Source organism: Chinchilla lanigera, unplaced genomic scaffold, assembly GCF_000276665.1.
Source record: "Chinchilla lanigera isolate Chin_1 unplaced genomic scaffold, ChiLan1.0 scaffold00033, whole genome shotgun sequence".
Lineage (NCBI taxonomy): Eukaryota > Metazoa > Chordata > Mammalia > Rodentia > Chinchillidae > Chinchilla > Chinchilla lanigera.
In genome coordinates this window covers 21272963-21288610 of record NW_004955434.1, presented here as the reverse complement: position 1 = coordinate 21288610, position 15648 = coordinate 21272963, and the positions used below count along the sequence as shown (strand labels likewise).

Genomic DNA, 15648 nt, shown 5'->3' with positions numbered 1-15648 from the left:
TCCCTTATTGTTCCTGGCCACCTGCGATTAACTTACACCGGGAAGCTTTTTCAAGCCTAGATCTAGGGAAAATGATGATGGCAAAAGCTGTTTATGGCCCTCCACATGCCTTCCCTCCTATGCTATTCCCTGCCTCTGTCAGTGTTCTGGGTGACAGGATCCAGGACATCGTCTCTGTTGTTTTACGCCCAACACACTTTTTGTATATTCTTAGCACCTGGCTACCATGTGGCTTTTTTAAAGCAAGATTTTGCTGAATTTTCTCCATCTTAGAGCTACTGGGGTTAGGGTCTCAATGTCCAAAAAGTAAAAATTAGGAGGCTGAGGTAGTGTTTCTTAAGTGCTGTTTCAAGAATTATTGGTGTTTCTAAAATTACTAAGCCCCAAAATTGTTCAGTGACCAAAGGAGTATTTTAAAAGCACTGCACGCTGCATATTGTTTACTTAGAAAGTCACAACATATATTGGAATATTTAAAAGAGTTAAAAAAATGGAATGTCCCAAATCATTTTCAGTTAGGAGTTAAATGCATTCAAGTACTTCACGGTTTAAGAGGTGACATTGACCTCTACATACTATTGTGAAAATATCTCCTCGCCCTCTGAAATAAAAACTGAGTCAAATTTCTGAGTGTGACTAATATCCTATTAAAAACTCAAATCCTATCTGTGTATATTTTTATATAACACAATAAAATGTATAAACATTCTAAATGGATGTATTCCAAATTACTAAGAGTGATAGCCTCTGGGGAATAGGATTGGGGGTAAGAGGTAGATTTGTTCTTTTTACTTTACAGATTTTGATATGATTTGAATTGTCTTATATCCCCTTTATAACTTTTATAATAAAATGATCAATTAAGAAACGGACAGAAAATGCAATAGTAAATGCATCCATTTAGCTTTAACTCAGCACTTCTCAAAAGCAGCTGCTCACCGAACCCCTGACCTGTGGACCACTCAGAAACAATGTGTGTGGCAAATTCTGAGGCTACTGTGCTCCAGACTCCTGATTTCCACCATCGGAAGGACGTTAGCCTTCTATAGCCGTCCAGAATGAGAGGAGAAGGTAGAAGGGACCTCAGCGACTGTCTTGCAGATAGCCCTTCCTCAGCTGTGATGCCAGCTGCCACCGTGCTTAGGTCATCGCAGAGGCAACAAGAGAGAATGCATGTTGAAAGTGTGGCCCAGTACCTGACACCTAGTTCGTGTGCAGAAAGTACTGCTATTGTTACCCTTACTACCACTCTTGATTTTAACATTATGAATGGCCAGTGGCCCAACGAGATCAGTAAATGATCATGCTGTCATCCCAGTAATGGCACTTCAAAACCGAGACACCAGGAAATATTAGGATAACTAATGAGAGGTCCAACTGGGAATAAAGGCCTGTTGGAACAAGTGGTTTTGTCCAGTGCAGACAGAGGGTAGGCTCACTTAAGGGGTCTCCTGAGCCCCAGGGACCACACACATGGAACAGGATCCAGAGTCAGATCTTTCTAATTCCATCTCCCAAAGTAGCTGCTGTATGTAATAGTGCCTTGGCCTGGGAGCTTTCTAACAAAAGTTACAGCTACCCAGATGGTATCTCACTCATCACTGGGATTCTATGGTGTGGGGTGGGTAGGCAGGGGTTCTCTTCCCTTGTAAAGATAAGAACGTTTCTTACTCTGTGTTTGCTCCGGCAGTTTATCAGGGCTGAGAGAGGGTCTGGAATCTAAGAGCTGATTCCCAAGGCCCTGTGCTCTAACCCTCCCCTTGCAGATACACGTGTGAGTATCCTGGTTTGGTTGCTATGTTGCCCTTCGCCCACCCGCTCCTTCTTTACATTTCTTCTTAGATGAGGCAGTTGCAAACTCACCTGTCACTGAATTGAATCTCTTCCCCATTCCTGACCCAGCTGATGGTAGGCCTTGGGTTGCCAATGGCCTCACAGTTTAGCAGCACGCTCAGTGTCCCGCTGGCCAGGACGACAGTCTGCCCAAGGTGGGTGACAACCTCAGAGGCAGAGAGCTGCTGAGCAGCTGAGATCTTCCGCAAGATGGTAGGCTTGCGGTGTGGCCTGCGAGAGCCGCCATTGGCCTCCCTGGAGGAGGTCCGCAAGGAGGTGCTGAAGCTAGACACGTGTTTGTGAGGGGCGGCCACTGGGGGGAACCTCTGCTCTGAGGGCTTAAGGAGCATATCCTGGTGCTCGAGGTGGCTGCGGAAGAGGTCCTGGGCCAGCTGGGCGACCAGGTGCTTGCTGTACAGGTCGCGCAGCTCCTCAGGCTGCTGGGAGAGGTTCCTGAGAATGTTGTCCAGGCGCTTCTGCTCAGCCACCAAGGTGAAAGGGAGGTGCAGAAGGGCCTGCTCGGCATTTGGATCCTCCTCTGAGGATGCGTTCCTTTCTGTGAAGTCTTGCAGCTCCCAGGAAGCCAGGAGCTCTTTGGGCCAGCCCCCGTGCTCCAGCAGCCGGGAGACAATATCATCATAGCGGCTCCCCACGTCAGGGGTTAGGCCCCACTTCTCAACCCTGCTGCTGTTGGAGAAGATCCCATTCTGGTGTTTGTGGCTCTGCAGGGCCTCCTTGGGGCTGGTCTTCCTCCCCGGAAGGACCTCTTCTTCGCTGGGTGGGCTCAGCGGCTGGGTCACGAGCTTGCGGTTACCCCCGATGAGCTTAATCACAAAGTGTTCCTGGGCAGGTCCTGCAGAGCAGGTATAGGTGCCGGCATCAGAGGGCCTGAGGCGGTGGATCTTCAGGTAGCCAAAATGGGCCACCGTGACGCGAGCAGAGCTGATGAGGTGCTGGCCGTCTTTCTCCCACGTGATGAGGGGCTTGTGGAACCTTCGTGTGTGGCATCGGAGCACCACGGCTGTCTTGGGCAGCAAGTAGGCGATTCCACCCATGACGAAGTGCAGTTTCCTCTGCCTGCGCATCTGGATATACACTTTCCGTGCAGCAGTGATTTGAGGGCTCTGCTTTGTGGACGGCTGCCCAGGCCCTGGGATGAGACCGGTGCCGGCCAGACCAAGAGAAGGAAGAGAAGAGGAAAGCCAAAGTGAGATGCAGCGACGAAAGGACGGGAGAACAAAGAGGACAACAGAGCAAGAGCTCTTCGGAGTTGTTTTTTGCCAGGATCGTCATTTACCGCTTTCCCCTCCCCCGCCATGCCCAGGAGCTGGCTTCCACCTGTGCACCACCAAGTGGCCACCACCATCAGGAAGCAGAGGACTGAGGCGGTGCAGCGCCCGCTGGGCCTGACGCCAGAGAAGCTGAGGCACGGCCATCTAGGTGGAGGGAGCCCGGGGGTCAGGCAGTTCCTCCCATTAAAAGCATTTAAAATAAGAAATCAACATTATAAAAAGGCAGAGGACACAGCGAAGGAGAACATCTTCCCTTAGATGTCTACCTTTAGGCCCTTGGAACTACCAGTCCTCATGGACACACTGAGCGGAGGCCTGCTGCGTGACAAGTTAACAGAACAAGTCTGTTCAGAGGAGTTTCAAAGCCCAGGGTGGATAACCTTAGACTCCGTCAGGAACAGGCTCCCTCCAGCTTGCAGATCTGTGTGTGCCAACCAGCGAACGCCGCCGTGGCCCTGACAAGCGCAATGGCTGAGGCCCCGCTCGTGATTTCCATCTCCCCGTCCCCAGAGCGCTGCATACTCACTTGCACATGCCGCCAGCATGCAGGGCCTGATGGAGGAGGAGAAAGGCAGGGGCGGGCACAGGGTAGAATTGACGACAGCGGAGACCCCGGTTTTCAGCACTTGCCGGCAAACGGCGCTTCGCGTCTGCGTGCCCTCCCCACAGCTTGTGGAACACTGGTGGAGAGAGAAAAGGCAAACACGTAGAACTCGGGGCCCCAGGCCTACGGGTTTTGTATGGACTCTCAAGCTCACCAAAATACGAGAAAAGTTGCTTGGAAAAGCAGTAACTATTGAAAGAGGGACAAATATTAATTATGCTGCAGCAACGTGGGACACCTGCCTGTCTTGTAGCACATTCTACTCTTAAATTTTTTTATTCTAAAGTTCCTTGTAGGCATTTTACCTGTTTTTATTTATGTAGCCTGCACTTTAGAGTTACAGAATCATAGAGTCCTAGGTTCAAATCCCAGCTCAGAATTTCACTAGTTAGCAAGTACTTACACTCTGAGACTATTTCTACTTATGTTAATCCAGGAATTAAATGCGATAATACATTCAAACTCTCTCCACAGAAATGACAGTACTAATCCCTTCCTTCTTCCTTCAAAGTAAGTAATATTTTAAGGCCTACAATTAGACAGATTTTTTGAATTTGCTTTGTTTGAGGAAAGGCACATGGTAGTTTCTAAACTCAAGGAACACTCATTCAAATGAGAAAAAACTCCAAATGCATTGTTAAGATGAAATAGAAGATTAAAGAAGTATAAATCAAGATGTCTATGAGATATCACTTTATATCATATTAAAAACAGATAATAAGTGTTGGTGAAGATGTGGAAAAATTAGTCTTTATACATTGGTGGTAGGAATGTAAATGATATCGGGCCCTTAGGAAACAGTTTAGTAGTTTATTGAAAAGTTAATTTACCATAGGACTCAGAGATTTTACTTCTAGGTATCTACCCAAAAGAAATGAAAACATACATGCAGATAAAGATTTGTATGTGAATGTTCATAGCAGTATTATTCTAGTAGCCCCACACTGAAAACAACCCAATATCCATCAACTGTTGAGTGGCTAAACAAAATAACGTATATTTTATATGACAGAATACTATTTAGCCATTAAAAGGAATGTAATTCTTATGACTAATACTGCTACAGGCTGTGATTGCAGGTGTGTACTACCACACCCCACTCAAATGTTTGGATTTTGAGATTCAAAAGTAAATTCCTAGGAAGGGGGCAAAACGGGAGAGTGGTGGGATCAGCAGCAAAATTCACCTTGTCTGAGATCTGGAATCCAGGCAGTAGAAAATAACAACTTGGCAAAGAAAAAAGAAATAGATTGCTGAGAAATGGGAAGGACAAGAAAATTAGGGGCACAAACCATGGCCCACAATGTAGAGAGACAACCAAAACAATCTGGACCCCCTCCCCAGCTTGCAGTTCATGGGGAGAGGAACTTGACTCCCTAGAAATACTGTTAGTGCCCAGGACTGGGAGATCCAGGGAGAAATGGCAGTGGAGCCCATGGCTATAGTGAACTGGAAAAGCAGCACAGGATTTTGATCCAAGGGAGTCCTTCCACCTGGAAGGTTAACAGCTAGAGAGAGATTCCAGTCTGGGTGACCACCATATTTCCAGAGAGTACTTAATCAGGTGCTTAATCATTTATCAGCACTTAATCATTTTGGGAAGGCATTGATTTAGGACTCAGAATTAGATGGGACTCAGAAAAACTTGAAACAATTATACTTCAGAGCTCTCAGAGTTGCCCTCCCACAGTGACTGGGTGAGAGACAGCCACAGGAGACAGGTATGGATGGGAAGTAGGCTAGAAAGAAATCGCCCTGAGAAATTTAAGCCCAGGCCAGGAAGGCCACCTTTACCAGCTTCCCCCCTCCATGGTGAATGGGCAGGTCCAGTTGTGTTGTGCTCAGAAATGTCTGGGTTTGAAAGAGCCAGCATTAAATATTTGAAGCCTTGCCCTGCTGTCTACATCTAGCTCAGATCTGAGGTCCTATTGCTTTCCCTATCTACCAGTGTAAGAAAGTGCACATCACAGTGGGGACTTTGCCACAGCCTGGGATAAACAGTGCGGCCTCTAGAATAGTGGGGGCACTGCACAGACCCATAGGCTGGAAGGCTAGGTGGAGAAAACTGTCTTGTTTTACTCTAAGACTGCAGCTCCTGGAAGGAAACCACTTAATGAAAAATACAGAGAATTTCTTTTTTCTATGTTTAGACTCATTTTCTCCGTTTTTTCCCTCCTTCTTTCTTTTTCACTGGCTTATTGGAGCTTGGGGAATTTTATTTTGTCCTTTTCCCCCCTTCTTTTTCACACTCCTTTTCTTCTTTTCTTTTTCCTTTTAATTTTTCTATTTTTATCTTTGGGCCTTTTTTTTTTTTCCTTCTTTTTCACACTCCTTTTCTTCTTTTCTTTTTCCTTTTAATTTTTCTATTTTTATTCTTTCTATTTTTTTCTTTTATCTTCTATTTCTCATTGTTTTCTTCCTGTTGCCTTTATCTAATTTATAAATATTTGTCTACTCCTTAGTAAGATCATTTGTATGACTTTTACATCCTCCTAGTTCTCATTTTTCTTCTGACATTCTCCCATTCCCAACCTTATATATCTTTAATAGCATAAGCATTAAGTTTTATTAATCTTTAGATAGTTAACTCTATGTTACTACTGTTGAATTATTTTCTACCATTATTGGATTTATTGTTCTTTCATTTAGTGAATATTTGTTGAATGTCAACATTTGGTGATGGAGACCACTACAAAGCAGCTCTGAGCAGGACTTAAATTAACCAACTGGCTTTTCATGTTTACTTATGAGTCTGTCCAAGGCCTAGGCTCCTTGTCTGGAGATGGGTGGTGGACTCATAGTAAGTGAATGCAGTGAGTCACCGATCCCTCCTGAGGCCTGTAATGCCAGATGAAGGCAGAAAGCCTCAAGGATAAGACAAGATCACAGCCAAGGACATCTGGATCCAACCTCAACTAGATTGCAGCCTCAGGCATCTCATTCCTGGGTGGATTAACTTCATACCTTATTTGGAGAAGTCCTTGAGTGTTTTGATCCTTCTTGAGTACTCCCCTCCCTTCTTTTGATAACTAAATAAATACAGGCCATCCAGAGAAGGTCTTGTTCTTAGCTGTAAGAGAATCTTGAATTTTGTGAGAGGGCTTTGATCCTCCTGGAGTCCTGAAATCACTCCATTTGCCTCTTTTTATTTAGCCTGCACTGTACACTCATTTGGGAGATGGTGAGTCTGATCAGTCTGCAATAACTAAGGGATATTATTAACCTAATAATTTGGTTTGTCTTAGTGTTTATAGTATAATTACATGTTTCTTTTCTAAAGTTAAGGGTGATACAGTATTAGTTCTTATGGCATGTAAATATACAGTTTGTCTTGGACAATATTACTTTTGTTGATTTACTTGATATTGCCAGGGCTGCATAGTTGTTGTTATTAGTAGGTTTTTCCTGCCAATACCCAGATTACCTTTGTAACATTAAAAATACTGTGGTTCATTCCCAAAGAAAACTGTGTGTTGGGCCAATTACACTGCATCCCTCCCTCCCAAAGTAACAGAAGGCAAAAGGCTAGAAAGAAATCCCCCTGCTCTGTTAGTTAGCCATGGTCTAAGTGCATAGTTGAAGAGCAGATTAATTAAAGAGTTCTCCATATGAGCAACAAACTCTTTCCATTATAGGTGACTGCAAACCTAAGCACAAAACAAACAAACACAGAACCACAGAAACAGAAGAAGACAAGGCAACAAAATGCCTGCCCAAACTCCTAGCTCTTTCAAAACTGATTCATGGGGTATCGAGGGAGAGGAAAGCAAAAGCCACATAGCTGAATCACTTGAAATGATAACAGGGGAGTTTAGAAGAACAGATAATAAATGGGTGCATAGAAAATACAACTAATCAGATAAGGGACTTAATAAACAAATCAATCAGGGAGTTTATAGACTACACTAATAAAAATCTAGATGAGCAAACAAAATGATGCAAAATATGAATGACTGGTTTAATGGAAAATTAGAGTCCAAGAAAATGTTTCAAATAAAAATCCAGAAAGTTAAAAATTGTATAGGATGTATGGGCAGCAGAAGTGGCCAATGCAAGGATCAGAATACCAAAATTAGAAGACAGGGATGCTGTCAGAGATCAGAGATACCTTAAAAACAACAAGGAAACATAAAAAATGGATCCAACAGCTACTAGATACAAAGAAAACTAATCTAAGATTAATTGGAATAAATGAAAAGCCAGAAGGTAGCCCAAAGGACTTAAAAATCTATATACAGAAATAATAGCAGAAAACTTTCCAAATATTGGGAAAGAATTAAATATACAGATAAGTAGGTCATGTAGAACCCCAAATAGACATGATAAAATGAGAATCTTTCTATTGCACATTCTAATCAAACTTCCAGAAGTCCAGTACAGGGATAGAATCTTAAAACCTATTAGAGAAAAGCAATGAATCACTTCTAAAGGTTATTCTTGAAGAAGAACATAGCAGACTTCTCAGCACAAACTTTAAAGGCCAGGAGAGGTTGGAGTGAAGTGTTCAAAGCCCTAAAAAATCAACTTCCCACCTGGACTGATAAATCTGATAAAACTTTAAAGTTGACAGTGAAATAAGGTATTTCCATGATAAACACCACCTCAAGAGACTCATGAGCAGCAAACCAATACTATAAAGAAATTTTAAGACTATCTTAGAAAGAGACAATAAAGCCAACAATGCCAAAAATTCTGATAGCATGAATACAGCAGGCAGGGTGAACAGTTAAGCAGAAAGGATGAGGAATCAGCAATAGAAAAACAATGCAGGACAGTAATATGTCAGTACCTTTCAGTAACCTTCAGTATGAATGGTCTCACTTCCCCAATCAAGACACAGGTTGGCAGAATAGACCAGGATACAAAACTCAATAATCTGCAGTATCCAAGAGACATTTAATTCAAAAGTACACAGATTATAAATCAAAGGATGGAAAGCAATATTCCGTACAATAAGGACCACGACAAATGCAAGAGCAGCTATTTTAAATTTCAAATAAAGTGAATTTTAATCCAAAACTGATCAGAAGGGGCAAAGAAGGTCAGTACATATTGGTAAAGGGAGGAATTCAACAAAAAGAGACAGCTATAAACATACATGCACCCAAACCCAGCATGTCCAACTTCATAGAACAAATTGGACAAAATAAAAATAAAAAGCCTCAGACATTCATAGGCGGGACTTCTGGGAGGTGGCTGGAGCACGGGTGTGAGCAACGGGAAGACCCACCCTGGATGTAGTGGTGCCAGTCAGTAGGCTTACAGTCTCAAAGCAATAAAAGGCAAAGGGACACTCACTACTGCACTGCTTTTTTCTGCCTATCCTGCCACGGACTGTTTCTTTCTTGCAATTTCCCTCTGCATGGTGCCCTGCCGTGGAGCCAGCTGACTGTGGACTGGAATTTCTATGAATTGTGAGCTAAAGTAAACCTTGCCTCCTTTTACTTCTGGGTGTTGTGTGTTTTGTCCCAGCAATGAGAAAGTAACTAAGACAAACCCCTAGTCAATCTTCAAAAATAAAGACCCAAATCCATGCAATTAGGAATGAAGAAAGAAAATCACAACAGATTTTCCAAAAACCAGAATATTACTAGTAACTATTATGAGAATCTGTACTCTAATAAAATGGAGATTTCAGAAGAAATGGATAGATTTCTTAGGTACATATGATCACTGAAGCTGAACCAAGAAGATATAAAAACTCTGAATAATCCTGTATCAGGCAATGAAATTGGAAAAGTAACAAAATCAACCAATCAATGAAGGAAAGCCCAGGTTCTGAGGAATTCACTGCTGAGTCATACAAGAACTTTAGGGAAGATCTAATGCCAATACTCCCTCACTCTTAAGTGAAATCGAAAGGCGAGGAGTACTCCCAAAGTCATTCTTCTAAGTTAGCATTAACCTGATTCCAAAACCAGAGAAGGACCCAACCAAAAAGGAGAACTGTGGGCCAATCTTGTTAATGAATATAGACACAAAGATCTTCCACAAGATACTGGCAAACAGAGTGAAACAATCCTCATAAAGATCATACAGCACAGCCAAACAGGAGTCACCTCAGGAATGCAGGGATGGTCCCACATACCCAAATCAATAAATATGATGCATAAACAGAAGCAAGGACAAAAGTCACACAGTCATCTCAATTGATGCAGAAAAAGGCTTTGACAAAATCCAGCATCTATTCATGAAAAAATCCTGAAGAAAATAGTACAGAAGGATCTTATCTCAATCTGACAAAAGCCATTTATAACAAAACCAATGGCCAACATCAAACTATATGGGGAGAAGCTGAAAGCTTTCCCTCTAAACTTAGATATGCGACAAGGATAAAAAAACTACTAAAATCACTACTGTTCAATACAATTCTTGAAACATTATCCAGAGCAATCAGGCAAAAAAAAAAAAAAAAAAGGAAAATAAAAGACATATGTATGTGATAGGAAGAAGTCAAATATCATTATTTGTAGATGACATGATTCTCTACAGAGAAGATTGAAAGATTACAGCAAAAGACTCAGAATTAATAATCAGTAGTGTAGTAGGATACAAAGTCAACACACACACACACATACACACACACACACACATACACACAGAGTGTTCCTGTACACCAATAAAAAATCTACTGAGAGAGAATTAGGGAAACGATACCTTGAACATTAGCATCAACAAAAACTAGATATTTAGGCACTATCCTAACCAAGGAAGTGAAAGACCTCTACAATGAATACTTCAGTATGGAAAAGGGAGATCGAAGAAGTCAGAAGACTATGGAGAGAGATCCCCATTCCTGGATAGGAACAACCAGTATAGTAAAAATGGCCCTAATTCCAACACTGATACACAGATTTATACAGGTTTAATGCAATTCCAGTCAAATACCAGTAGCAATCCACACTAAAGTAGGGAAAACAACCTAAAATTCATATGGAAGCAGAAGAGACCAGGAATAGCAAAAGCAGTCCTGGGCAACAAGGGCAAGGTAGGAAGCATCACAATTCTGTACTTCAAATTTTAATACAAAGCTACAGTGATTAAAAACGGGATGGTATTGGCAAAATATAGACATGTAGATCAATGGAACAGAAGAAAGGATGCATAAACAACTCTAGGCACATCCGGGTACCTGGTCTTTGACAAAAGGGTCAAAAACATACATTGGAGGAAAGATAGCCTCTTAATGATGCTGGGAAAACTCGCTATCCTCATGCAGAAGATTGAATCTAGACCCATATCTCTTACCATAGGCCAAGCTAAAATAAAGCAGGTCAAAGATCTCAATATTAAAACAGAAACTATCTGCTGGGAGATAAAATAGGTAAAACTGTTAAAGACATTGGTATAAGCAAGGACTTCAAGAGCAGAACCCCAACTGCACAAGATATACAAAGATCAACAAATGGGATCACATCAAACGAGAAAGAAACAGCAAAAAAAACATCTGAAAGAGTAAAGAGAATCTGTAGAAGATAATTTTTGCCAGCTGTACCTCAAATAGAGGATTAATATGTAGAATATATAAAGAACTAAACATGAACAAAAACAGGTCCTCCAAATAAAACACTCAATCAAATTGAATGAATGATGTGAATAATATGAATATATATTTCTTGGCAGAAGAAATATAAATGGACAACAAATGCATGAAAAGATGTTCAGCATCTTTGACTATTAGAGAAATGCAAACTAAAGTAACATAGAGATTCCATTTTACTACAGAAAGTCTGTCATTCAAAAATCAGATGATAAACATGCTGACGAGGCTTCAGGAGAAAGAAGGAACCTTTTACTCTATCGTATGCAGATTCCTCAGAAAACTAAAACAAGAAATCCCATTTCACCTGGCAAGTGTCCTTCTAGCTATCTTCCTGAAAGTCTTCATGACATTATGCCGCAGTGTTACACGCACACCCATGACTATAAAAGCACAATTCACGATTTCTAAATCTTGGAAATGATCTATAGGCCCATCAACAGGCGAACAGATGAAGAAAATGGTGTTTACACACAATGATGTACCACTCTGCGATAAAGACAGACAAACTTGTGTCATGTAGAAAAATGCATGTGCCTTGAGACCATGACGTTAAGTGAAATAGATACACAAGCTTAAATATTGCACGGTTTCTCTTATATGAGAAACCCAAAATATAAATAAAGAACAAAGTGAAGGATAGGTAATGGGAAATTGCTAGACAGATCTTCTGCATACGGGAAGGGGATGGAGAAATGGAGGGAGGGGAGAGTGGGGAGTGAAGGGGGATGAAGAAAGATCTGAGATGGGTTATGTGCGCGTACCAGCTCCCCACGGGGAATACAGTCACTATTTACCACAAACATGTACCAATAAAAATATTTTAAAAAGGGAAGGGGCCAAGAGAAGGAGAAAAAGGGGAGGGGAGGGAAAAGGAAGAGAGAAAAAAGGGAAGGAAAAAGAATCAGGATATGTTATGTGCATGTACCAACTCCCTTCAATGAATATGATCATTGTATACTGTGAACATGTACTAGTAAAAATTTTAAAAATGCTGCTATGACATGGATAAACCTTAAAAATTTTAAGCTAAATTGAATCTTATGATATAGAAATTATACCCAAATAAAACTGTCTATAGAATTAAATAGTAAAGAATTTAGTGAGATTATAAAACTAGAAAACAAGAGAAATTCTATAAAGTGAGTGGTAACCATTCTTGAAAACTCATGGTACACGAGGGATTTCCTAAGCTGGGTTTTGTGGCGGGCTGGAGTCTGGGTAGGTGCAGTACAACATGGAAGGCAGGAAAATGTCCAGAATAAAGGCAGAAGAGTTCAGCGTGGAAGTCCGAGGCAGGCTGGGGATAAACCTCGACCACTTTGGACAGATGGGTCAGGTCAAGACTGCTCAGGAGCTGAGTGGAAGTCCATGGTTAGACTTTGGAGACCTTGAAGTTTTAGACAGGAGATTTGTAATCGGTCTGTCGGGCAATGAGAAGCCACTGAAGAAGGGAGTAACGTGATGAAAGAGGCGTTGGAGACGGTGTGTCTGGCAGCGCAGTCCACAAGGGCCAGGAGCATCAGTGAGGAGCCGCCGCATGGCCCGGGCTGGAGATGGTGGAGGCCTGAACTGGGGTCATGCGATGTGCCACGCTAACTTGAAAGATGACAGTTAAGGGCAACAAGAAATTATCTCGTTTTCTGAAGTTTATATGCTGGCATACGGAAATGACACAAATCGGTATGATGGGCTTGGATGTGTGCCATCCTAAAAGACATTTAAGAGGCAAGAGGTGGGTGAGAATCAAACCTGTTGGCTTTGAAACCTAATGATTCTGGATGCCCGCTTCTGCCCTTGACTTTCTTTACTGTAACTGACAGCACCAAATCCAAGACCAGGTGGAATGGGGGTATGGAGCCTGAACATTTTAAAAGCATGATCATTTTAATGGTGCCAACTAGGAAAAGAAAAAAAGAGCCAGTGGGTCAAAAGATTGTGTTATGATTTTGGCCAAATCTAGTACTTTAGTACTAGCTTCAATTTCCACGTCTCCGAAACAAGGAAGCTAAGTTTTCAGACTACATCTCATAATTGTTTTGAGGAAGTAGCTCCAGGCTATTTCTCAGGAGACAGGGAGACCTAACTACTGCAGATCTGAAGCACCCACCACTCATCAACCAAAATAGCTCTCATTTTGCCTCTTTTAGATTTTTGACTCCATAGTAACCTTTCAACTGACAAGAGCTCTGAGGCATTAATTTTAAAAGAAAGCAATTAGACGATAGGATCTTTTAAGTTCCTTCTACCTCTAAATTTAACTACTGTGAATTTAATTTTGTTTATCCTATTGGGGGGAAACTCCTATTAAAACATGATTCAATATATTTAATATTTAACTCAGGAGATTGAAGGGTTTCTTTTAAAGAAGAGAAAGATGGTCTTTTGAGAGGTCTTACTTTTGAAACAGAATCTGTAAGTAATCTTATTTGAAATGTCTAAAACTCTGGCTTAATTTTGTCTCTGAGGGATTCTGTGCAGTAACCGTGAGATGGGACCGCAGAGTTGAGGATGAAAGCACGGACAGATCATCCAGGTTCCCCCTTCCCAAAAGGAGTCTTGTTGGGGGTGTGGAGAGCATGGGTCGTTTCAGCCAGGGGCCCAAGGGAGCATCCCGTGGGTGGCAGGACAAATGTAGGGTCTCGTTCAGCACCCCAGGAGCACTTCTCCATGGCACCAGATTGAGTTCAGCCTTAGGGATCTGGTGGTTACTTCCCACCATTCCCAGCCCCTCCCCAGTGTTTGGAATTCCCACTCCTCAACCACCCGGAGAGTTAGGAACTTATTTAGAGTCTCTGGATAAGGGCTAACTACATAGTTCCCCAAAGGTACCAGAACTTTCTTGTCCTGGGAATATCAGCGAAGCCTGTGGGAGACCTAGGTTGTGGCTCTGAGTCCAGCCAGTCAAAGTGCCACTCTCCTTCTGACAGTGATCCCAGAGAGCCGAACATCATTACCATATTAACAGTTAAGTTTTACCAGCCACAAAGCACTTAATATACATCATTTAACTTAAAGCCTCTTGTGCACATGATGGACATTATATCCTACGTCTTCATTTTACAGAGAAGCAAGCCAAGCCCTAAAAAGGTTAAATAATTAGCTCAAGGACAGATAGCTCATAAGTGTCAGGGTCAGAATTTGAAGTTAGGTTTGTCTGTCTTTGAGTCTGAATTCTTAACCATACACGAATCTCCTTTATTTTTTTTTTTTTTTTGGTTTTTCTCCGGTACCGGGAACCGAACTCACGACTTTGCGTGTGCCAGGCAGGCGCTTTTGCCGCTGAGCTAAATCCCCAGCCCCACGAATCTCCTTTAAAGGCCTACTGTACTGAAGGGGACCTCAGTTCAACAGTCTCTTTCCCTTGGTCAAACTATAAGGGTTCCTCTTTCAAATCCACAGACAGAAAATAATTTTTCCTGAATTTTCTGTATCTCATCTCTTCCAAAGTCCACAAACTCTGGGAAGATGGGGAGATAATTACAATAATTATCCCTCCCTCAGCCCCATCATCTGTAGAGTATCAGCTGACAGGCCTGGAAGAGCAGCACTTTTTACTCCACAGGGATGACAACTACCCAGCACCACTTGGTAAGTACATCCTGAGCCTTTCCTTAACTGCTATTTTTCTTATGATTTCTTCCAGGTATTATATCATATTCCAAATACAATTACCACGGAAAAATCACTAACATCCCCATGCACACAGACACTTGAATGTACACAGGTTCATTCTCCGCTCTTTTCAAACCTTTGTCCTGGTGAAATCAAATTGTTTCTAAAATATAACAATGCAGTCATTCTCCCTTCTGTTGTGAGGCATCTTGAGTGAGGCACCACCAGAGGTAATTCTCCTGCCAAATTATAAAGTCCGTGGTAGCACAGGTTCCCTCGCAATGGCAATGCCCATAGCAGGCCCCTGGATGTCCTCCAAACAGACTGGCCATGTATGGGGCAAGAATGCTGGGGACCCATTCAGTGAAGCAGCTTTAAGAGGGAATCATGTTGAGGAAGCTGGCATCTTGATTATCATGGTGGCTTTTCCTTCTGGAAACCAGCATCTCTGTGATGTATTTCAACTAGCAGCACCCTATGCTGTGAGATGTATATTATACAAGAGAGGCCGTGGGGTCAGGAAGGCCAATTCAAATGTTTGCACGCAAGAAAAAGGAAGCCTTTGATTTTGGTATTGATACAGGTTTTAAAATTCAGGCCTAGTGATCATATACTTGGCTCACTTTGCTACAGAGGTAATAATTTGGGGGCTTCGCTATGGAAGACACACAGGCCTATGGCGCTCAGGGAATCAAAAACATCTCCAAAGAATCATAGCAGCTGAAAATAAGTGAGCTGAAGCTGGCTGTAAATTTGTGCTAGTA

At 42.2% G+C, this 15648-nt stretch overlaps 1 protein-coding gene across 2 annotated transcripts in view; it reads right to left on the bottom strand.

Annotated features, from left to right (window-relative positions):
- Adamtsl1 (ADAMTS-like 1) overlaps positions 1 to 15648 on the bottom strand; it is a 462751-nt gene that overhangs the window by 103709 nt on the left and 343394 nt on the right. For both annotated transcript variants that reach the window (XM_005388722.1, XM_005388721.2), the window contains exons 18-19: positions 3652 to 3805; positions 1864 to 2983 (exon numbers count right to left, since the gene is read on the bottom strand). In XM_005388722.1, coding sequence (XP_005388779.1) covers positions 1864 to 2983; positions 3652 to 3805 — 1274 coding nt within the window. The remainder of the gene's footprint in view (positions 1 to 1863; positions 2984 to 3651; positions 3806 to 15648) is intronic.